The sequence below is a fragment of the Notolepis coatsorum genome, assembly GCF_963971535.1.
Source record: "Notolepis coatsorum genome assembly, chromosome: 18".
NCBI classification, from domain to species: Eukaryota; Metazoa; Chordata; class Actinopteri; order Aulopiformes; family Paralepididae; genus Notolepis; species Notolepis coatsorum.
Window position 1 is genome coordinate 99454715 of NC_140182.1, and position 23990 is coordinate 99478704.

The window sequence follows — 23990 nt, forward strand, 5'->3', positions numbered from 1 at the left end:
GCGGCGTGGAGCTGTGCATTTGCGACGTCGCGCTGTGCATTGGCGGCGGCGTGCTGTGCATCGGCGCGGCTTCTTTCAATGTTCTCTTCCGTCTGGAGGCGTCTGGTCTCCAGTCTTATGCGGTCGTCTTCACTCCTTTGTTGCGCCTGGAAGCGCTCTCGCTCGGTTGCAGAATGTTCGCGCTCGCGCGTCTGTTGCGCTTGAAGTCGATCGCGTTCGGTGGAGGCTGCCAGGGTGGCGATGAGTGCCTGCGCCAGCATCTTGTCCGCCTCGCTGGGGGAAGACGCCGTTCGAGGCGATCGGCTCCCGGCAGTACTCGTTGGAGATCCGTTCTCCTGTGGCGAGTCCTGGAGATCCATCTCCGGGGTGCTCTCCTCTTCTTGTAGCGGGTAGAGTGCCATCCCTGGAGAGCTGTCTTTATCCTGGAGCTCTCCGGGGACTACTTCTTCGGTCTTGGCGGGGGGTAAAGTCATGTCAGGTCCCTCCTGGTCTCCACCGTGAGCTTGGTCAGTTACGTTAGAACCCACTAGGGCCTCTATTGGCGGGGTAGCATGGTCGATAGGGTCGGACATAATTTTACTATCTACTTTTTCCGCGTTTACCGTCTGTAGAAAGCTAGGTAGTATGTTGGTAACGTAATCCTCTAAGTACTGAGGTGTCTGCCGTCTACGCTGCGGGCGATCTACTTTAGGAGAACCGTTTTGTGGAGTGTTCATCATAGGCCATGTCAATATTAATACCACTATATTAATATTACACTAGTTACCCTCCGGCTCGAAGGACCAATTGTAACTGAGGGGTACAATTCCCTGACTGTATTGATAAGTATGGTATCATTAAACCACTACCGCTTTATGTACTTTAATTACTGGCCATACAGTACATGATATATAAATATGATGAACACTTCCCACATTGAATCGGTTCCAAACCAAGGTGTAATCAAGTATTTATTGCAGCAAAAGGTACATAATATACTTCTCTATTATACTTTGGATGCGCTTATAAGGCAAAGGAATGTGCGTAGGCAAATCAATAATGAATGTCCATTCTCTGGTTACGCAGGAGGTAATTATACAACCTGAATCTCAGGGAATCATATCTATGGTACACTAGTAATATATAGCGGGAGATACTGGAAGGGTCCCCCTGGTTGTAAGCCAGCAGGGGTAGAGGATCTGTCGGTAGTAGAGAGTCTGGTCAACGATGACTAAGGAGACTCCAAGTACAGGAGATGGTGCAATAGTCTCTTGATCCACAGACGAATACAGCTGTTCTCCGTAGACTGTAGCTCCACAGTGAAGAAAGCTAGCCGGCCTCAGGCTCTCTGAGGCGCCGACTCGACTTGGCTCCTCACAGGGTAAATCCAACACGTGTAGGCGTCGGCGATTCTCCGCTCCATAAATCACAGGACCAAAACAAATATAATCCAGCCGCAAAGGGCTATGTAGTCGTCGGGTAGATTAATCCAGTGTACATGTCCACACGGTTCTCGTCTAGGTCTCCTCGGGTGAAAGCGCCATGAAAGCAGCCCAGCCTGGATAAGCACTCTAGCTGATACGAGGAAGCGTTGGTGATGCTGGTCACTGTAGAACTTTAGCCGCACGATACACTATACACAAATAGACTATTACTGACTTAATAGAAATATGTCGCACTCGACGGTATAGCGCCAAACTCTGACAATTCAGTTATTAATTTGCACGCGGTCTCAATGCTCTATTTTGGGGCCAAACAGGCCATACTTCACCGCACGGAGTATCGTGGGTGAGGCTTCAACTTATTGGGTAACTCTTTGACTAAGACTAAGTGCTTCTGTATTCACCTGCGCCATATTTATATGCACGGCGAACAAACTAGTGCCAACCTCATCTCTGTCTCGTAGCCCTGGGCAAGGCCGGGCATGCACAGACATGTCTTGACGGTGACTTTGGCCTGTTTGGGGCCAAACAGGCCATACTTCACCGCACGGAGTATCGTGGGTGAGGCTTCAACTTATTGGGTAACTCTTTGACTAAGACTAAGTGCTTCTGTATTCACCTGCGCCATATTTATATGCACGGCGAACAAACTAGTGCCAACCTCATCTCTGTCTCGTAGCCCTGGGCAAGGCCGGGCATGCACAGACATGTCTTGACGGTGACTTTGAACCTGGCTCCGGAGGCACGGCTCTGGCGCCTGTGGACCGCTGTCCAATAGGAGAATGAAATATTATGGTCTGGGCTAAAGGGATATTCCGTGTATATGTACAAGGAATATACAAGGGATATCAAACGATATACAAATACTATGCAATATATATCAATCAATAAATATATATATTCGGTTTAATCTGATCCTTTGTAACACCCATAACCATAACATCTCATAATGCACTTTATTAATAAATAGATTTGATCACAGCCATGATGGGACACTTTCTAATTTCATTCATGTAGAGACTTAATATCTAATCAGCCTTTTATAATAGCTTCTAATGGCTCTTACTCATTTAAACATTAACACATTATAAACCATTAGCTAATACGGCCTTAAACTAAGTGTTACCCATATTAGTGCTGGGCGTTATGACCTGAAATCTAGATCACTGTATATTATCACATTTATCTCTGTAATCAATGTAATAATTTCAGCTAATGTCAGGGTTGTAACACGGTGTCAGTGTCACAGTGTTGACAGGCTTTTTATTTCCATTCTCTCAGCAAGATGATGAGCCGGACAACAGGGTCTCCAACGGGAACTCTGAGTTGGAGGAGTTTGAGACTCTGACCGCCAAGTTTCACTTTGTGGACCTGGCGGGTTCCGAGAGGCTGAAGAGAACCGGGGCGACGGGAGAGAGAGCCAAGGAGGGCATCTCCATCAACTGTGGACTGGTGAGCACCTCGCCCAGAGGTTCCCGTCTCGTTTCTTAAAATGACTAGGATTCAATTCATGGGGTAGGAGTGCCATCTAGTGGTTGGCTTCTGTAATTGCAGTATTTATCGACCTACTTTAACCACAGTGTGTAGAGACTGTTAGTGAAAGTCAGAAAGTGGACTGAGAGCAGTCTCAGTTTAATGTAATTTTACCATAGGTGTATTTTCAATACAAAGGTTACCCTGAAATGCTAGTAAGCTGTCATTTAAGATTATACTAATATAGTAGGCTGTCATTTAAGATTATACTAATATAGTAGGATGTAATTTAATATTATACTCATCTAGCTAGCAGACTGTCATTTAAAATTATACTCATCCAGCAGGCTGTCATTTAAGATTATACTAATCTATCAGGATGTCATTTAAAGTTATACTCATCCAGCAGGCTGTCATTTAAGATTATACTAATCTAGCAGACTGTCATTTAAGATTATACTAATCTAGCAGACTGTCATTTAAGATTATTCTCATCCAGCAGACTGTCATTTAAGATTATACTCGTCTAGCAGACTGTCATTTAATATTATACTAATCTAGCAGACTGTCATTTAAGATTATACTAATCTAGCAGGCTGTCATTTAAGATTATTCTCATCCAGCAGACTGTCATTTAAGATTATACTCATCTAGCAGACTGTCATTTAAGATTATACTCATCTAGCAGACTGTCATTTAATATTATACTCATCTAGCAGACTGTCATTTAAGATTATACTCATCTAGCAGACTGTCATTTAATATTATACTAATCTAGCAGACTGTCATTTAAGATTATACTAATCTAGCAGGCTGTCATTTAAGATTATTCTCATCCAGCAGACTGTCATTTAAGATTATACTCATCTAGCAGGCTGTCATTTAAGATTATTCTCATCCAGCAGACTGTCATTTAATATTATACTCATCTAGCAGACTGTCATTTAAGATTATACTAATCGAGCAGACTGTCATTTAAGATTATACTAATCTAGCAGACTGTCATTTAAGATTATACTAATCGAGCAGGCTGTCATTTAAGATTATACTCATCCAACAGGCTGTCATTTAAAGTTACCAGGGTTGTATTTTGCGCCACAATTTTGAATGTTAAAGATGCATTCATGGGAACTATATCATAACATATGGAATCACAGCACATAATACTTTAAATGACAGCCTGCTGGATGCATACAACCACCTTGAGATTCAAATGGGTTGCATTTAAAACTATTATATATAATAATTAGGGCTGTCAAAATTAATGCTTTAACTTTGGAGATTAATTTAAATTATTTAAAGCATTCAAATAAATTAATCTAGATTAATCTATGGAGTGAAAAATCTTCAATTTTAGCGCCGCGGATGTAAGAGAGGTCTAGCTGAGTCAATGTTGATGGTTTTGTTGAACATTTGTATTTCACATGAGAGAAACTGTATTCAAAGAAAGCTATTAAAATAGTCTTTGAATCTAAATATATTTTCTTTGTGTTGATTTTACATTAATTCCATGATTTTACTCAAGTAAATATCTGTTACAAGCTTCGGTTTTACGTAGAAAAATGCTATTTTTAATCTAGATTAATCTAGATTAATTACAGAAAATTGTGAGATTGATTAGTTAATTGTTTTTATCTATTGACAGCACTAATAATAATATAAATAAATTACAATATATATATTAAACAATGGGACAAAATCCCATTCAACTGAGCCGGCTCTGGTCCACTTCTTAATATTCACCGATATACATTTGAAAAATATTATTTAAGGTGTTACAGTAAAAAGATACTAAGTATTTAAATGGTTGCCATGTTTCTCTTGTCTCCCCCTCAGCTTGCTCTGGGGAATGTGATCAGTGCTCTGGGAGACAGGAGCAAGAGGTCCTCTCATGTGCCTTACAGAGATTCTAAACTCACCCGCCTTCTACAGGACTCCTTAGGAGGAAACAGGTTGGTTTCAGACACACCCAAGTGATTCATTGGTACATAGTATGAATGAACACATCAAGGCAAGAATGGCATAGGATCCACATATCAACAATGGTAGAGTTATCCTTTAATATACTGTATCTTTTGTAGCCCAGGGAACAAAGTCATTACAGCAAGTAACAAAGCTATTGGAAACTAGGGATGTTCGGAGTTTTACTGCCCATACTGATTCTGAGTATTTTACTTTTACTTTTAGTATATATACTTTTTATTTTATTTCAACCCTACACTTTTTATAAACGAATCCGCATGACTGCCTTGGACCTTCCATTATTTTTTACGGATCATAACTTATACTTTAAAAAGAGAAAAAGGAAAGCCAATACGATCTCAAACTGTAAAACCCCCATAAACTGAGAACTCCCCCTCCCTCCTCCACCACCCAGCCAGACAGTGATGATCGCCTGCATCAGCCCCTCCGACCGCGACTTCATGGAGACGCTGAACACTCTGAAGTACGCCAACCGGGCCAGAAACATCAAGAACAAGGTGATGGTGAACCAGGACAAGGCCAGCCAGCAGATCAGCACTCTGAGGATGGAGATCGCTCGGCTGCAGATTGAGCTGATGGAGTACAAAGCGGTGAGGGAGGGGTGGGACTGGCAGGGGGGGGGGTATAAGAGAGGGATGGAGATACGAGATCAAGGCTGTGGCTGCATTGATCTGCCACTGAACGGATAAAGATTTGACGGAAGGTATTGCTGTCCGTTTGTTTATCAAAATCAATAGAACCTAACGTAATGGTGCCAACTTTGTGGATGGTAACGTATCTGTCAGTTCCAAAAGTTCACCCTCTAAACTTTTCTGTTTCAAAATTAACACAAATTTGACCCTGGAGAGAATGTTCTTTATTGAGACGGTAGGACGGCTGAGAGGGAGACACAGGAGAGAAGGTTCTTTATTGAGACCGTAGGACGGCTGAGAGGGAGACACGGGAGAGAATGTTCTTTATTGAGACAGTAGGACGGCTGAGAGGGAGACACAGGAGAGAAGGTTCTTTATTGAGACGGTAGGACGGCTGAGAGGGAGACACAGGAGAGAATGTTCTTTATTGAGACAGTAGGAAGGCTGAGAGGGAGACACAGGAGAGAAGGTTCTTTATTGAGACAGTAGGACGGCTGAGAGGGAGACACAGGAGAGAAGGTTCTTTATTGAGACAGTAGGGAGGCTGAGAGGGAGACACAGGAGAGAAGGTTCTTTATTGAGACAGTATGGAGGCTGAGAGGGAGACACAGGAGAGAAGGTTCTTTACTGAGACAGTAGGAAGGCTGAGAGGGAGACACAGGAGAGAAGGTTCTGTATTGAGACAGTAGGGAGGCTGAGAGGGAGACACAGGAGAGAATGTTCTTTATTGAGACAGTAGGGAGGCTGAGAGGGAGACACAGGAGAGAATGTTCTTTATTGAGACAGTAGGACGGCTGAGAGGGAGACACGGGAGAGAAGGTTCTTTATTGAGACAGTAGGAAGGCTGAGAGGGAGACACGGAAGAGAAGGTTCTTTATTGAGACAGTAGGACGGCTGAGAGGGAGACACAGGAGAGAATGTTCTTTATTGAGACAGTAGGACGGCTGAGAGGGAGACACAGGAGAGAAGGTTCTTTATTGAGACAGTAGGACGGCTGAGAGGGAGACACAGGAGGGAAGGTTCTTTATTGAGACAGTAGGAAGGCTGAGAGGGAGACACAGGAGAGAATGTTCTTTATTGAGACAGTAGGAAGGCTGAGAGGGAGACACAGGAGAGAATGTTCTTTATTGAGACAGTAGGAAGGCTGAGAGGGAGACACAGGAGAGAATGTTCTTTATTGAGACAGTAGGAAGGCTGAGAGGGAGACACGGGAGAGAAGGTTCTTTATTGAGACAGTAGGAAGGCTGAGAGGGAGACACAGGAGAGAAGGTTCTTTATTGAGACAGTAGGGAGGCTGAGAGGGAGACACAGGAGAGAAGGTTCTTTATTGAGACAGTATGGAGGCTGAGAGGGAGACAGAGGAGAGGAGACACAGGAGAGAAGGTTCTTTATTGAGACAGTAGGAAGGCTGAGAGGGAGACACAGGATATAATGTTCTTTATTGAGACAGTAGGACGGCTGAGAGGGAGACACAGGAGAGAAGGTTCTTTATTGAGACAGTAGGACGGCTGAGAGGGAGACACAGGAGGGAAGGTTCTTTATTGAGACAGTAGGAAGGCTGAGAGGGAGACACAGGAGAGAAGGTTCTTTATTGAGACAGTAGGAAGGCTGAGAGGGAGACACAGGATATAATGTTCTTTACTGAGACAGTAGGAAGGCTGAGAGGGAGACACAGGAGAGAAGGTTCTGTATTGAGACAGTAGGAAGGCTGAGAGGGAGACACAGGAGAGAAGGTTCTTTATTGAGACAGTAGGGAGGCTGAGAGGGAGACACAGGAGAGAAGGTTCTTTATTGAGACAGTATGGAGGCTGAGAGGGAGACACAGGATAGAATGTTCTTTACTGAGACAGTAGGAAGGCTGAGAGGGAGACACAGGAGAGAAGGTTCTGTATTGAGACAATAGGACGGCTGAGAGGGAGACACAGGAAAGAAGGTTCTTTATTGAGACCGAGAGGGAGACAGGGAAGTGGGGAAACTCTGGAGAGAAGGTTCTGGTGAGATTCAATCCCAGGCCAACAGGGTAACATTTCAGGCAATGGGTCTTAACCACTAAACCGTCTCAGGTCTGTCTGGTATAGAAAAATGTCCTCTCTGTCATTCTTATCCCCACTCTCTTCTCTTCTCTTTAGGGGAAGCGCTTGGTGGGCGAGGATGGCATGGAGAGCATCAGTGACATGTTCCATGAGAACGCCATGCTGCAGACGGAGAGCAGCAACCTGAGGGTGAGGGTGAAGGCCATGCAGGAGACCATCGACGCCCAGAGGGTCAGGCTCACCCAGGTCCTCAGTGACCAGGCCAACCAGGCCCTGGCCAGGGCAGGTAGAGTGTGGGTTGGACTGGGAGGATGGCTGCAGGGGTGATCTGACACATAGGTGTGTGTGTGTGTGTGTGGGTGGGGGTGGGTGGGGGTGGGTGTGTGTGTGGTGATAAACTGCCCATTTAATTTTTCTTAAAAGCGCTTGGAGTGGGTGGTGTGTGTGTGTGTGTATAGTCTCGCTGGGTGGAAGAGACATTGCTTTTTATATCCCTGAAGCAAACCATGTGTGTTGTTGTGTTGCCTGCCTGATGTGGTTGGAACTGAATATTTGAATATTGCATGAATATTTGATTTAGTATTTAAGAATACTTGATTTAGGGCGGCTAAGTGGCGCAGTGGGCAAGGCGCTCGCCACCAACGCAGGAGACGCTGGGTTCGAGCCCAGCTCTCGGCATTGCTACCGGCTTGGCTGGTCGTTCATACTAATACAATTGGCAGTGTTAGGGGGTGGGAAGCTGGTGGGTGGGGATCGGACGTTGTGGACAGCGACTCCTACAGGTCGGTTGGTGTGCCTGCGCAGTAGAATCAGAAAGCGACGGGGGCGGCGTGTCCTTCCCACGCAGACCCTCGCCGCTGAGAGATCGCGCTGTACAGGTGAAAAGATGCGACGGCTGCCTCCTCGAGTACCGGAGGGGACACGTGATGCAAGGCTTCATCCACATTGCAGCCGGCTTGTGGGAGGCATGGCCTAACAGCGTTCGAGACAGGGGAGGGTAGAATTGGACAATACGAAATTGGGGACGGGAGAAAAATAGAAAATGGGGAGAAAAAGTTAAAAAATAAAATAAAAAATACTTGATTTAATTTACAATGATTCATCCCTTCGTCCCTTGGATGTTTGTAAGTTATGTGAAGATTAATAAAGTGTGTGTGTCTGAGTGTACATACCTGTGCTGCTGTGCATGTAAACTTAATGTAAATGTACAGGAGTTTACCATGCAAGTGTAATTCCATCTCTTGCACGTCTCCCAGGTGAAGGAGGGAGTGAAGTGATTGGGAACATGATCCAGGGATACATCAAAGAGATTGAGGAACTCAGGTAAAAACACACCTGACTGTCAATTACAGTGTTTTAAAATATGGAATAACATACTGTAAATTGTTTGGTTGTATGAAATGCAAAAACGTGAAAACAATGTGTATACTGTGAACTACCAGCTTGTCCTCCTTGCACCGTGCTGTATCGTGTGAGGTCCAACTTATTATCTGGGGAGATACATACATGTAGATCTGCCTGTAATTCTGGATTCTAACATGCCCTTATTGTAATAACACACAGGTAATAATAATTATAATAAAAGTAAAGCTATACTTTATTTGTATAGCACCGTTCATACAAGAATTGCAGCCCAAAGTGCTTCACAGCAGTAAATATATAAAATAGACTAAAAGCTATGCGGAGAATAAGAAAAGGAATAAAAGCAATGCAGGTAATAACAATACAAATATTGAATCAGAGTTCAGTCTTTCTTCCTGTTTGATACCCACACAGTTTAAAACCTGACAGTCTTTCTTTCATGTTTGATACCCACACAGTTTAAAACCTGACAGTCTTTCTTTCATGTTTGATACACACACAGTTTAAAACCTGACAGTCTTTCTTTCATGTTTGATACCCACACAGTTTAAAACCTGACAGTCTTTCTTTCATGTTTGATACCCACACAGTTTAAAACCTGACTGTCTTACTTTCATGTTTGATACCCACACAGTTTAAAACCTGACAGTCTTTCTTTCATGTTTGATACCCACACAGTTTAAAACCTGGCAGTCTTTCTTTCATGTTTGATACCCACACAGTTTAAAACCTGACTGTCTTACTTTCATGTTTGATACACACACAGTTTAAAACCTGACAGTCTTTCTTTCATGTTTGATACCCACACAGTTTAAAACCTGACAGTCTTTCGTTCATGTTTGATACACACACAGTTTAAAACCTGACAGTCTTTCCCCCCTCCTTGATACCCACACAGTTTAAAACCTGACAGTCTTTCTTTCATGTTTGATACACACACAGTTTAAAACCTGACAGTCTTTCTTTCATGTTTGATACACACACAGTTTAAAACCTGACAGTCTTTCCCCCCTCCTTGATACCCACACAGTTTAAAACCTGATGACAGTCTTTCTTTCATGTTTGATACACACACAGTTTAAAACCTGATGACAGTCTTTCTTTCATGTTTGATACCCACACAGTTTAAAACTTGGACAGTTGAGATTGCAAGAGATTGCACACATTAAAAGACATCCTTAACACTTTCACTGCCACTCACAAGATATCTCGGGTTTCCGATAGTTATGTTGAAAGCCAGTTTTTTTTTTTTTTTTAGCGATCTGAAATCATATTGCATCACGCGAGCCTACCCTAGTATACCCGAGCGCCGCCGGCGATCAGATGTGGAAGAAAGCGCCCCCTATCGTCTCCCAGATGACATAAGGGATTTTGGAATGGGCTCAATGAAAATGGATGGGGAAAAAAATCCTGTACTCCACATTTTCCAGTCCACTGATGCAGCCGGGGTTATCAGAGTTCATTCTGGAGCCTCTGAGACCCGCGGAATCATGTACTGCACTGTACACACGTTGGATCCATACACTTATCGATTTTTTCGAATGGTGATCAGGAATTGGAATATACCAGTTGGATACCATCTGATGTCAGGTAAGGAATCTATGTTATCAGTGTTAGGATAATCAGACACATTTTTATGAAGATATAGGCTGTTTTGTGAAATGGGCTCTATCGGTTTCACTGTAAAAGTCCAAGAGGAAATGAACACGGCGATTATCCGTGCGCGGCTCGAATGTGCGTGCGTGCACGTATAATATTGATCATCTAGCGTTTATTTGAAAACGATTCATAAATAGGCCGACAAATATCAACGTTCTGGAATATTCCAGTAAAAGACGATTATCATAGAATGGTCCAGAATGAACAGTTTTTTACCTCAAAACGGGTGCTTTTCAAAATGCTCTCAAACGGAAATGAAGCGATAAAAAACCAATCTGCCTTGACAGCACTGACTGGAAAAGGATTCTTTGATAAGCGACGGGCAGATTAGACACATAATTTAAAACATAGATTAGGCGATATTAAGCGTAACATTGGCGCCGATGGTGGCATTGAAGCGCTACCTCTGGCGCCACCTCGTGGCATTCAAAGTGTTAAACATGTAGCACTTTACAAGCGTTTACTTTGTGTTTGGTCACCACATCATCACCACTACTAGAGAAACATGTTGAATAAAAAAACAATATATTTAAAGTAAACCCAATTATCCCACAAAACACAAACACAAGTATTGGCCCACTGCTTACGAATAGTATTGTATAGTATAGTAGTACCCAAATAAGAAATGTAACCGAGTGGATTTGAACCTGGGACCATAGGAGCCACAGGCGGCCAAACTAACCAGCTGAGCTGGTTCTAGCAGGTGCTGGTTGACTGTGACGACTCGTTAGTAGTTTACAGAATTGTAGTGCTTCAATCTGCACAGGAATCAAAACTAGGATCCAAGACGGTGATGTAGAACTGAAGAAAGAATTTTCATTGAAATACCATTCTTGATGTTTTTTTTTTATTTTTTTTTTTTTTTTATAGAGCCAAACTCCTGGAGAGCGAGGCCATGAACGAGAACCTGCGTAAGAACCTGTCCCGCGCCTCCACCCGCCAGTCCTTCTACGGAGGACCAGGCTCCTTCTCCAGCATGGCTCCGGAGAAGGAGACGGCGGACATCATCGAGCTCGCCAAGAAAGACCTGGAGAAGCTCAAGAAGAGGGAGAAAAAGAAGAAGAAGAGGTGAAAAGAGAGAGATTGTCTCAGAACAAATAATGTGATATGGATGGAGTCGGGCCTGTAGGCCACTGATGTGCTTCTCAGAGTGGGGTCTGGGACCCCCGGGGGGGTCCTTGAGAGTGTTCCAGGGGTCCCCCGAAAAATGGGGAATAGTTTACTTTCTCTAAAGTCTTATTCACAATAAGTTAGTCCAATGAGAGAATGTATAAGAATAACAATTCTGATCGTAGGTTTCACTCTCTCCTCTGTTATCCACACCTAAAGTATAGACAGTTATGGAATTCTGGACTAATTCACATCTAACAACACATATCTTCTCAGATGGAGGTCCCTGGAATGAAATCCTATCGCTGACCTGTTTCTTTTTTTTTTTAGCTCTATTAAAGCTGCAGATAAGTGAGGTCTGGTCCCTGACTTGATGACTGGAAGGAAGGAGAGCACTGTCTTCAAGGCTAGCGTATTCTGCACTCAGCCAACCATGAGCCATGTTTTCCAGCCAATGATGTATTGAGCCTTCTAGGCAGTTAGGTACAGTATGAGTAGATACATAGCTTCCAGACAGCCTTGTGTCGTGATTGGCTGAGCACAGAATTGGCTAGAACCGCAGTTGACTGCCTTGAAGACAGTCTTCCAGTCATCAGCTGGGGAACAAAAGTCCCTGCAATAAGTCAAAAAGAGGTCATAAATCAAAGCAAGCGGGTCATAAAATCAGAAACGGATCGTAACTCAAAAGCACTTCAGAAGACATGTCTAGAAACAAGTGTATTTAAAATATCACATAGAAATACGGTTTGAACTATGATTTAAAAGGTAGACCTGTTTTAGCCAGCCTCATTTCCTCAGGCGAGCCGTTCCACAGTCCAGGGCGCCTGATGGCAGGAGCCGGATCGCCTTTTGTTGTTCATCTCTAGATAGAACCAGAAGGCCCCTGTCTGAGGGTTACAATGCATTCAATATTTTCCTAAAGACATTATAATTATAATGAATTGAAACAGTTTTACATTGAATATTGGAAACGTTCGTATCTACCTATGAAGTTATGTCCATACTAAATGTATTCTGGTATTTTCTAAAAAGTGCCGTGGCATTTCCATCATTTCTAATAATGTAAATACCTTGATATTACCATTGGTATCATGGTTTAAATTGGATTATACCATGGTATTATTTAAGTACAAAAGTGGTACCATGACGATACATAACCTTTACCTATGGTAAAGTATTTATACGATGGCCGGTACGGTGGTAAAACTGAAATTACCTTCAAACTACCATGATACTTTTTTTTGTACGGGATACTTTTGGTACGTGGATATATTTGTACATACATTTGACTATTCTGTACTCAGACACTAGCACGTACATTTTGTGGCCTATAAATAATGTTCAAGGTGAGTCAAGTCAAGAGTTTTATTTGTCATGGCATACAAGCATACAGTGAAATGCGGGAGTAGTAATCTCGACGGCTGCATTTCTCCCTCTGACTGTTGTTCCTTCCATTGTTCCTTCCTTCTGCCCTTTGACCCTTTACCCCTCCCTGAAGACTCCAGCAACTGTTGGAGGAGAGGGACAGGGAGGAGGGGGAGGTGGTGGAGGTTGAGGAGGATGGCAGGTTTGTCAACAGTTTCTGCCCCCCCCCCCACCCCCTCTCATCGCCATTCCCCACCAACCCCGCTTCCTCTAATTCAACCTTTTTGTTTTGGTTTGACAGGTAGTTGCCACACCTGGGATTGACGCACTCCCCCTCACACCAAAACGACACCCCTTTAACCTTTCACAAAGCCTTCCTTCAGAACTCCTGTAGTGGCTACTGTCTGTGAACCTCACATCCCCACCCAATGACCAGTCGCCTCCTTTTCCTGCTACATCCCCAATGGCCCTGATGCGTCTAGTTTTTTACCAACGGATTTCCAGGTTCGCGTTCTGCGATCTGATTGGCCACTGACGTTTCTGGTGCAATCTGATTGGCCACTGACGTTTCTGGTCATGTGACATGTGCGCCCAATCGCGTGACGCGCCCATTTCCGCCTCTTAACAGCCTGCAAACTACCTAACGCCTAGTTTATCACTGGTTAAGCTTAGGCGACTCTTTCGAAGTTGGTTAAGGTTAGAGTTTGGAATCGGGGCTGGTGTTCTATCGCCCTGCTCTAAGACAAACTCTAACCTTAACCAACTTCGAAAGAGTGCCTAAGCTTAACCGGTGATAGAAACCGGCGTCACACGATTGGCGCGACCAGAAACGTCAGTGGCCAATCAAATCGCAGAACGCGAACGCGGAACTGGAAATCCGTTGGTAAAAGTAATCGGGCTTCCCTAATGCTCTGCTCACACTCATAGGCATTTGGAGCATAATGTGATGTGAGGCTAGGACAGACTTGTCATAAGAGTCTTACCTGGTGTACAGCACATGCACAGTACGTGTGTGAAGTGTCCCGGTTTGGTCTCCTCTAACAACACTGTCCTACGCGCAGTAGTGGAATCTCCTTACATCCGAATTACCTTTTGAACGCGTCTTTGAAGTCGAGCACATACACTAATCTGACGACCTATGAGTTATGAGTATTTTAGACTATTTGTACACGATGTGTTGAATAATGACATGGTATGGTAACTACCCTTTTTCTTTTCCCTGTATTAATCTCTTTCCCCCCCACCATTAGTTAGCCTGTCTAGATGGTGTTGTGCAATACACCACCTAAGTCCTCGCTAACACTCTTGGGTTGGATAAAGTGTTTATAAAGTGTTTATCCAACACAATAGAGTTCACCAATTCTACGTTGTGACTGCATACAACTGTCATGCTTTTTTGCTTTGGGACTTTATTCAGATTCTTACAAGATGCATCCCGCTTCTGTTAACTGTAATTGAGTCAGGCTTTTTAGGTATTCATCTACATAAATTGCTTCCTAAATAATAATACATTTTATTCATTGTCTATGAGTGTATTAAGAGGGCTTTACATGCTTTGTGTATAGTATAATGTAAAAGATTACAAGTTTACCAGGAGTTTACTTTTGTTTTGCAGTGTACCATTAGGCAAACCCTTTGAGATTACCATGTATTTTAGGAAAAATATATTGTAGTTTTTGTTTTAACCTCTTAACAGGCACCCAGAAACGTTTTTTTTTTACTTGAGGACTGCATTTATTTGTGTGCAAAGATTAGCTTTATACTTTATACTTATAGCACATGCATGAGCCTGGTCTCTTTTGAAAGATAACATTCTGAAGTTACTAATGCAAAAAAAGGAATAGCTAATGAAATAGAGTAACAGAGGTCTGAACTTGAGTTGAACTTGTGTACCCACATTTTTCTGTAGTGGTTGCAACTGCAAGATTCCATATTCCAATATTCCAGCATAGAGGTATAAGCTGGAAAACACAGCGGTTCCATAGCCTGAAGTCTTACGTAGTACAGGTCCAAATTTGATAAAAATCCGTTCAGAAATGGGTCTTTGAGAGACGTCCCGGTAAAAGAGACGACAAAAAAATAATCCAAAATCCATTTCCTCATCCACCGCTGTGTGTTCTGAAGTCTGAATCACTACTTCTGGTTTTCGCTCGTCAACTTTCACCTAGTTCCCTTATTCGCACGCCGATATATATTGTTGGAAACGTACACTCGTTGGCTACGGATGATTGACAGTTCTGGAGCATCTGGAGTCCGGGGTGGTCATCTGATGCACGGCGCGTAAAAAAAGACGCTTGCATATTGTCATGTAGCTCGAGAACCGAGGCACGGATTTGGTTGAGTGCGGTGGCATTCGAACGGCAACAAATGGATCTTTTGACCGGTATATTATATGTTTGGCGAAAAATGCAGCCCGAGCCGCTAGATGCTCACAAAGTGCCGTGACTTGCATGCAAGTGCTCGTGAGAATGTATACGTCCCAGTGCACGTTATGTGGTTAATGATAATAATATTAAACTTTATTTGTATAGCATCTTTCTAAACAAAGTTAAAAAGTGCTTCACAAGGATGGAACACAGTAAAATCTTTATAAAAACATTCTAAGCAAAGCTATAAAGTGCTTAACATAGTAAATTAATGTATAATAATAAAAAAAACATACAAACACAAAAGTTAAACAATAAATAATAATAGTAATATTTTTTACTCTCATATGTAAATCTTCTAGTGCTATCAAAGAGGAGGTCCCTGACAACGACCAAGACAAGGGGTCAGAGAAAGAGATGATGGAAGGAGCCAATGACGACGCTGAGATGGTATGATTGACAGCCTGTGTTGCTCAGTCTCACCTGGATCGCAGAAATAAACACGTTCACAGTTGTTGGATGATTTGGATTAACGGTCTTGCAGGAGGTGCAGGAAAGCAGCGACCACGAGGAAGGGGGGGAGGAGGAAGAGGAGGACGAGGATGAAGAGGAGATGGACGTGGAGGAAAGCTCTGATGATTCGGACTCTGAGCTGGATGAGAAAGGTACAGTCAGTGTACAGTTTCACCCGTCTGTCCTTAGGGTCTGGGTTAGCCTGAACATTTTAATTTATTTCACGTCACAAATAGATCAATATAGTCCGTATTAAGTGATGTTGCATTTCTATCTCAAATGTAGCCAAGAGTAAAGGCCGTCCCTAACCCTATCAAAACTGCAGTCAACGTTTGTTTAGCAAGGGAGCCGCTAGAATCTTGCAAAGTGGCGTGTCACGCCGGTGGGCACATGGTCCTCAAGAGGGCCCGGGGCCTGAGCTTGGCCCACCTGCCTTGCTCTCGCGTGGAGTAGAGATTAGCAAAAAGGTTGCACGGAACGCTCGCAACCAGCACAGATAAAGAACCAACCTGGAAGTGTGTTTTTGGCCTTAAAAGAACACGCCAACATGTTGGGAAATTAGCTCATCGTCTTCTCCAGAGAGAGACAAGAAGATGGATACCAGTTTCCTCTCTGCGTTCAGTAGAAAGCTATCTGGCTGCATGTTAGCCTAGCTTAGCACAATAAATGGAAGCAGATATGACCGGTTAGCCTTCGGGAGAGGTGTTAGTTGGACAATGCCTAGGTTAACCGGTCATGTCCGCTTCCATTCATTGTGCTAAGCTAGGCTAACATGTAGCCAGATCGCTTTCTACTGAACGCACAGAGAGGAAACTGGTATTTATCTTCTTGTCTGTCTCTGGAGAAGACGGTATAAAGCAAATTTCCCAAAAAGTTGGTGTGTCCCTTTAACACTTTCACTGCCCAAGTGTAATTTCTTATTAGTCCCTTGAATGCCCACATCCACTCCAATGTTAACGTTAATATCGCCTAATCTATGTTTTAAATTATGGCTATGTCTCTAATCTGCCCGTCGCTTATCAAAGACTCATTTTCCAGTCAACAATGTCATGGCAGATTGTTTTTTTATCGCTTCATTTCCGTTTTCTAGCATTTTGAAAATCACTCGTTTTCACGGAAAAAACAACACATTCTATGATAATTGCCTTTTACTGGAATATTCATAATTTTTTGGCCTATTTATTAATCGTTTTCAAATAAACGCTAGATGATCGATAGTATATTATGTGTACGCATGCACGCTCGTGCCGCCAGTTGAAAATCGATTCTCCTATTTCCTGACCGCGAGCAGAGTCAAACAGCCTATCACCATAATCACATAAAAGCTTATATATCCGTGAAAACGGGTCTGATTATCCTAATACTGATAACATAGATTCCTTACCTGAGATCAGATGGTATCCAAATGGATTATTCCAATTCCTGATCGCCATTCTAAAAAATCGCTCATTTGATTGATCCATCGTGTATACAGTAAAACACATATTCCCCGCGGCTCCGAGGCTCCAGAGTGAACTCTGGTAGACCCCGGTTACATGAGTGAGAAGTAAAATGTGGAGTGCGGGTTTTTCCCAATTTTCATTGAGTCCAATCCAAAAGGGTGATTTACCATCTGGGAGACGATAGGGGGCGTTTTTTTCACATCTGAGCGCCTGGGGTGACTGGATCTCCAACGGTAGACTCGCTTGATGCAATATGATTTCAGATCGCTAATAAAAAAAATAAAACGAATAAAACGAATATTCTCGTGATGGGCATTCAACCCGCGGGGGGTAAACCCGAGAAATCTCGGGCGTGGCATGCAAAGTGTTAAGGTTGATACTAGTTTATAAAGTTAGGCAGGCTCTCTTTCACAAAAAAGGAAAAACGTGTCTAAACTGAGTTGATGAAACGTGTTAAAACTGATTTCACTGTCCTCTACACCCCCTGATTAGTATGAATCCATCTGTTTGTTCCCACCAGAGAACTTCCAGGCTGACCTGGCCAACATCACCTGTGAGATCGCCATCAAGCAGAAGCTGATAGACGAGCTGGAGAACAGCCAGCGCCGCCTGCACACCCTCAAGCAGCAGTACGAACAGAAGCTGATGATGCTGCAGAGTAAGATCCGAGACACCCAGCTGGAGAGAGACCGCGTCCTTCAGAACATGGGTGAGACCAGGGGGGGGCATTTTCTGGAAGGGATGGGGAAGGGGTTTTACGATGGGTGCTGTAGCGTGTGGATGTTGCATGTCTCTTGAGTAGGGTTGGGCACCGAGAACCGGTTCTAATAGGAACCGGTTCCTAACGTCCAGTAACATATTTGCATTTCAATTCTTAATTTCGATAAAAAAAAAAATTAAAAAGATAATAATAATCTTTTCTTTTTTTTTTACTTTGTTAATTAATACCCTAGTTACAGTACAGGAACCAAATTAAACTGTATCAAGTCAACTGACAATGTGAATAGTATGAAAAAAATTAAAGATTAAAAAAAATCTCCTGCGAAATAAGCTGTGACCTGGTTTGACCTGCACCTCAAAGAATCGGAAGCGAGAATCGTTTAGAACAGGAATCGGAACCGGAATCGTTCAAATCCAAACGATGCCCAACCCTACTCTCGAGTGCCATATTGGTTGCTTTTTGTCCTAATTGTTAGGTCTATTCTTTCTCCACTGTGACCCAGGTTCAATTGAAACTGGCACAGAGGACAAGGCTCGCAAAATCAAGGTGGAGTACGAGAAGAGGCTGAGCGTCATGAACAAGGAGCTCCTGAAGCTGCAGTCGGCTCAGAAGGAACACGCCCGCCTGCTGAAGAACCAATCGCAGTACGAGAGGCAGCTGAAGAAGCTCCAGATGGATGTGACTGAAATGAAGAAAACGAAGGTACTTGGTCGGTCACTCCCGTGTTGGTCTGTTGGTCATCGTGTGTGACGATACTGTCTTGGAGATACTGTCCTGTCGTGGAGATGCAAGGTTGTTCCAACCATAAACTACTGTTTCCTCCCTCTTGGAAAAAACAACAACATTATGACACTGAAAGGTTTGTTATCACTGGCTAATAAAACAGGATATGCTTACATACTTACAATATACATAAAACACATATGAATAAAATATAATATATTGAATGTGTAATTTTCGGACTATAAGGTGCACCTGAATATAAGCCGCAGCAGCTAAATTGAATGATGTGTACATATATAAGCCACACTGGACTATAAGCCGCAGGTGTTTTAATGTTTAATTACCATATGTAAGGGTTCGTGCACAGAGGGGATTGTCGGGAAAGAGATGGCTGTTTGAGGAAGCTCCCATTTATTAACATTTTTGTTTAAACAGTAACGTTAGCTAGGTACTAATGTTAGCTCATGGAATGATAGCTTGTTAGCCAACGCTAGCCAGCACCTGCGAAAACGAATGCCAAACTGATGATATGATTGATTGATTGATTGAAAAGTTTATTAACAGATTGCAGAATGGGTACAGTACAGTACAGCTCAATACATACAATTGTTAAGAGGATGCAGACCTGAGAAAGACTTTCGTCTTGTTTCCATCAGGGTCCCCCATTTTCAATTCATCATATGACACACACGACATACAGATAGACAGTACTGCTACATCTATACATTTATGACATACCAGATTTTCAAATACAGTACTGTTTGTGATACTAAAAAAATCCAAAAAAAGAGTGTATATACATTTGACATAGAAACTGTGCATTGGAGGAGGTTGGGTAGGTGGGGTGGGGCTGTACATTGGAGGTGGGGGGGGGGGGTCGTTGGGTAGGGGGGGGGGGGACACTGTACATTTGACATAGAAACTGTACATTGGAGGAGGTTGGTCTTTATTGTACAACTGGGTTAGGACATTTGTAGGGGCCAGTTTTGAATTGCAGTCTCTCGTAGGTGTTCTTTGAGAGTGCTTTTGAAGGTGGGTAGTGATTCACATTCCTTTACAGCTTTGGGTAGGGCGTTCCACATTGTTGTGGCATAATTGCGAAACGTGTTTAGTCCCTTGTTTGAGCCGAATCTGGGTTTTACATGATTTGTGGAGCTCCCTCTGGTGTTGTGATCGTGGTATTCACTGACTTTTGGGAAGTATTTTGACATGCACATGGGTACCTTGGTCGTGTAGTGTATCTTGTAGACCAGGCCCATTGCAAGTTGCTGTACTCTGTCGTCTACTCTAAGCCATCCTAGGTTGGCAAAGTGTGCAGGGGTGAGGTGGGTTCTAGGAGTCAGGTCAAGCAGTAGTCTGACTAGTTTGTTTTGAGATGTTTGTAATTTGGTTTTTAGTGCCTTTGAGGTGCTTTGGTACCATGAGGTGCAAGCATAGTCGTAGTACCCTTGAATGAGTGCTCCTGCCAGTGTCTTCAGGGTATTCTTGTTTACCAGAGAGGAGATCCGGTACAAGAATCGAGTTTGTTGATTGACTTTTTTTATTACATTGGATGCCATTTTGTCACAGGAAAGATTAGCCTCTAGGATGGAACCCAGGTAGGTAATTTCATCTTTCCTTGTGACAATATTGTCACCCACTGTAACTGAGAAGCTGTCAGTCTTGCTGAGTTTGTTATTTGAACCGAAGAGAATGGACTCTGTTTTGCCCATGTGTAATGATAGTTTGTTGTCGGCGAGCCATATGCAGATTTTGCCTAGTTCCGAGCTGAGGGTTTTTTTTCAACCTGTAACTTGTTCTTGTCAGAGACCAGCAGGGCTGAGTCGTCCGCAAACAGGAACAAGTTGCAGTCACAAGCTGACGACATGTCATTTGCATAAATTAGGAACAGTAGTGGTCCTAGTATGCTTCCTTGTGGAACACCACAGTTCACTGTGAGGGGGGGGGGGGGTAGGGTACCGTTTACCTCCACCATCTGTTCTCTCCCCTCCAGGTAGGATTGTATCCAGCTCACTGATAAACTATCAAAACCAATTGCTTTTAGCTTGTCAATCAGAATGGTGTGATTGACAGTGTCGAAGGCCTTTTGTAGGTCTAGCATGACCATGCCGCAGTATTTGCCCGCGTCCACCTCTTGCTTGATGTGGTTGTTCAAATAGAAAAGGCATGGGTCAGTGGAGTGGGATGTTCTGAAGCCAGATTGGAATTCGTAGATTAGATTTTTATCCGCAAGGTACTTTTCGACCTGTTCGTATACTATTTTTTCCATGACTTTCGAGATGGATGTAAGGATAGAAACAGGGCGGTAGTTGCCTGGGTCTAATTTGCTGCCCTTTTTGTGCAGGGGTGTTACTCTCGCTATTTTGAAGTCCTTGGGGACGTGTCCCTGTTTTATGGAGAGGTTTATTATGTGTGTGATGACTGGGGTGATGGCGGCTGCTGAGTCTCTGAGGAATTTGGAGGGGATGTTGTCATGATATCAGACGTTGATATCAGGAGCTATCAGTAGCTAGCCAGCTTGATAACATTAGACAATGCCTCATGTATTAAACTAAAGTGAATAGTTGACTGGGTCATTTTGTTTAAACAGTAACGTTAGCTAGGTAGCTAACGTTAGCTCACGGAACAACAATAGCTAGTTAGCCAACGCTAGCCAGCACCTGCGAAAACCAATGCCAACCTGATATCAGACGTTGATATCAGGAGCTATCAGTAGCTAGCCAGCTAGATAACATTAGACAATACCTCATGTATTAAACTAAAGTGAATAGTTGACTGGGCCATTTTGTTTAATGCTTCAGTTATGTTGAAAGAGGAGCTCTGAGCTGCTCATGCACTTGACTCTTGCCGTAAGGGTTTGTTGACATGGGTCTGTGAGGGGGAGGAGGAGGGGCAAGGCATGCACTGCTGCAGCAGCTGTGTGCCTGTGAGAGAAGAGCGAGTGAGAGTTAAAGGTGGTGGACTGTAACCTGTAAAATCCATAGATTTAGGAGGTCCCCTAGTGGCCGTTAGCTGTAAAACTCCATAGATTAGCCGCACCATTATATAAGCCGCAGGGTCGAAAAATGGGGGAAAAGGCGTGGCTTATAGTCCGAAAATTACGGTAATATTCATTATGGTTGTCCCAGGTTCGCCTGATGAAGCAGATGAAGGAGCAGCAGGAGAGGAACAGGATGAACGAGTCTCGCAGGAACAGAGAAATTGCCACATTGAAAAAGGACCAACGCAAACAGGAGGTTAGTGTCAGGGGTACTCCCTGACCCCCATTTTATTTTTATTGACTGTAATGATATCTGATAAGTCCTCCAAACACCTCCAAACACCACTCCTGTGATTAAGATGTCTAATTAATTTTAGTGACACTGTACTGTCGATGGTTCTTCTTTAGCACCAACTGAAGTTACTAGAAGCTCAGAAGCGGCAGCAGGAGCTGATTCTGAGGAGAAAGACGGAGGAGGTGAGCAGTCACTTTAGATTCATACCATGATGAAGACATACAGCACAAAGCTCAGACAAAACTTAGTCCGAGTAAAGATAATTATGAAAATATTGTGTTGATACAATTTATAGTTGTTGATACTGTAATTCCAGTTATTCTCTCATATCATATAACATTTTGATAGTTTGTTTAGTTGTAGACATTTTGGTTTCCATGTGTATCCCAGAAGTCTTGGTTATAACGAGCACTCCTGTAGCCTAAGGTAAAGTGGCTCACAGGCCACGTATATACTCTTATACGTAGGAAATATAAATTGGACTAGAAGTAAAAGAAAATAGCTATTTGCTAATGGTTTGCTGTCGTATTTTAAATCAGTTTTGCATTTACATATATTTTCTAATTGGACAGTCCATCTCTGCAGTTCAAATGTGTGCAATTTGGTTATTAAAGGGTGCCATTTTTTTTATCCACTTTTTCTCCCATTTTTTTTCTATATATTTCTCCCATCCCAATTTCGTATCATCCACTTCAACCCTCCCCTGTCACGAACGCTGTTTCATGCCTCCCACAAGCCGGCTGCAATGTGGACTAAGTCATACATAGCACAAGTCCCCTCCGGTACTTGAGGTAACAGCAGTCGCATCTTTTCACCTGCGCAGCTCGATCTCTCAGTGGCGAGGAGTAACGCGTGGGAGGCTCACGCTGCCCCCGACACTTCCTGATTCTACTGCGCAGGCGCACCAACCGACCTGTAGGAGTCGCTGTCCACAACGCCCGATCCCCACCCATCAGTTTCCCACCCCCTAATACGGCCAATGTGTATTAGTACGGATGGCCAGCTAAACTGAAAGCAATGTGGAGCGCTGGGCTCGAACAGGCAAGCCCAGCGTCTCCGTCATTTGTGGCGAGCGCCTTGCCCACTACGCCACGTAGCCGCCCTAAAGGGTGCCAATGTTAAAGGACATGGTATTTTAGTCAAACAGACAGAGGACAGAGGTTGAAATGTTGTGGTATGATGTTGAAACCGAGCAAACCAAAAGCTTGTTAACCTTTCCAAAAAAACTAAAATATTTAATCTACATCACTCGTCTCCTCCAGGTGTAGCACCCAGCACGCGTGTGTGTGTGCGTGTGCGTGTGTGTGTCCGGGGTCACGTTAGGATTTTAAACTGCCGGCCAGAATGTCTGGAATGATTACAGCTTGTCGGACAAATGATAAAAAAAACAGCCATATCTATTTTCAATGCATGAACGACAGCAGGCAGGTGCATTTAATGATGTAGCCTAACAATAACAACATATGTTACAGCGTAGTATTATATTTTGGACTGAAAACGATTTGAAAATAAGGGAATAATATTAAGATTAAATGGGCCTATTAGCCTACAGCGGATGGATTGGGGTTCCCGACCTTTTTTGCACCGCGGACCGGTTTAATGTTGGCATTATTTTCACGGACTTCAAGGTGTGGCAGCTCCGTAATAAACTATCGATTTATATGGAATTCAGCGTATTATAGTTAAATTAAATATACAACTCACCATAACGCAGAATCAGTGGGAGCCCTGGGTTTGTTTCTCTGCAACAAGATGGTCCCATATATTGGTCCCGTTCTTTGCTCACGTTTCTTTCTTTCAAAAAACTCCAAATGCTTCTCTCTTAATCCAGGGTGCTTGGTCTCGATGTGCCGGAGCAGTTTTGAAGGTTTCATTGATTGATTGATTGATTGATTGAAAAGTTTGTACTGTA

The 23990-nt window shown here is 43.3% G+C and overlaps 1 protein-coding gene across 1 annotated transcript in view; it reads left to right on the forward strand.

Moving 5' to 3' along the window:
* The window catches only part of kif21a (kinesin family member 21A), a 130039-nt gene that overhangs the window by 65769 nt on the left and 40280 nt on the right, over nt 1–23990 (forward strand). The window contains exons 6-17 of the mRNA XM_084334869.1: nt 2703–2873; nt 4731–4846; nt 5272–5467; nt 7639–7828; nt 8799–8865; nt 11434–11631; nt 15767–15854; nt 15949–16069; nt 17880–18068; nt 18583–18782; nt 21932–22039; nt 22192–22260. Of these exons, the coding sequence (XP_084190995.1) occupies nt 2703–2873; nt 4731–4846; nt 5272–5467; nt 7639–7828; nt 8799–8865; nt 11434–11631; nt 15767–15854; nt 15949–16069; nt 17880–18068; nt 18583–18782; nt 21932–22039; nt 22192–22260 (1713 nt within the window). The remainder of the gene's footprint in view (nt 1–2702; nt 2874–4730; nt 4847–5271; nt 5468–7638; nt 7829–8798; nt 8866–11433; nt 11632–15766; nt 15855–15948; nt 16070–17879; nt 18069–18582; nt 18783–21931; nt 22040–22191; nt 22261–23990) is intronic.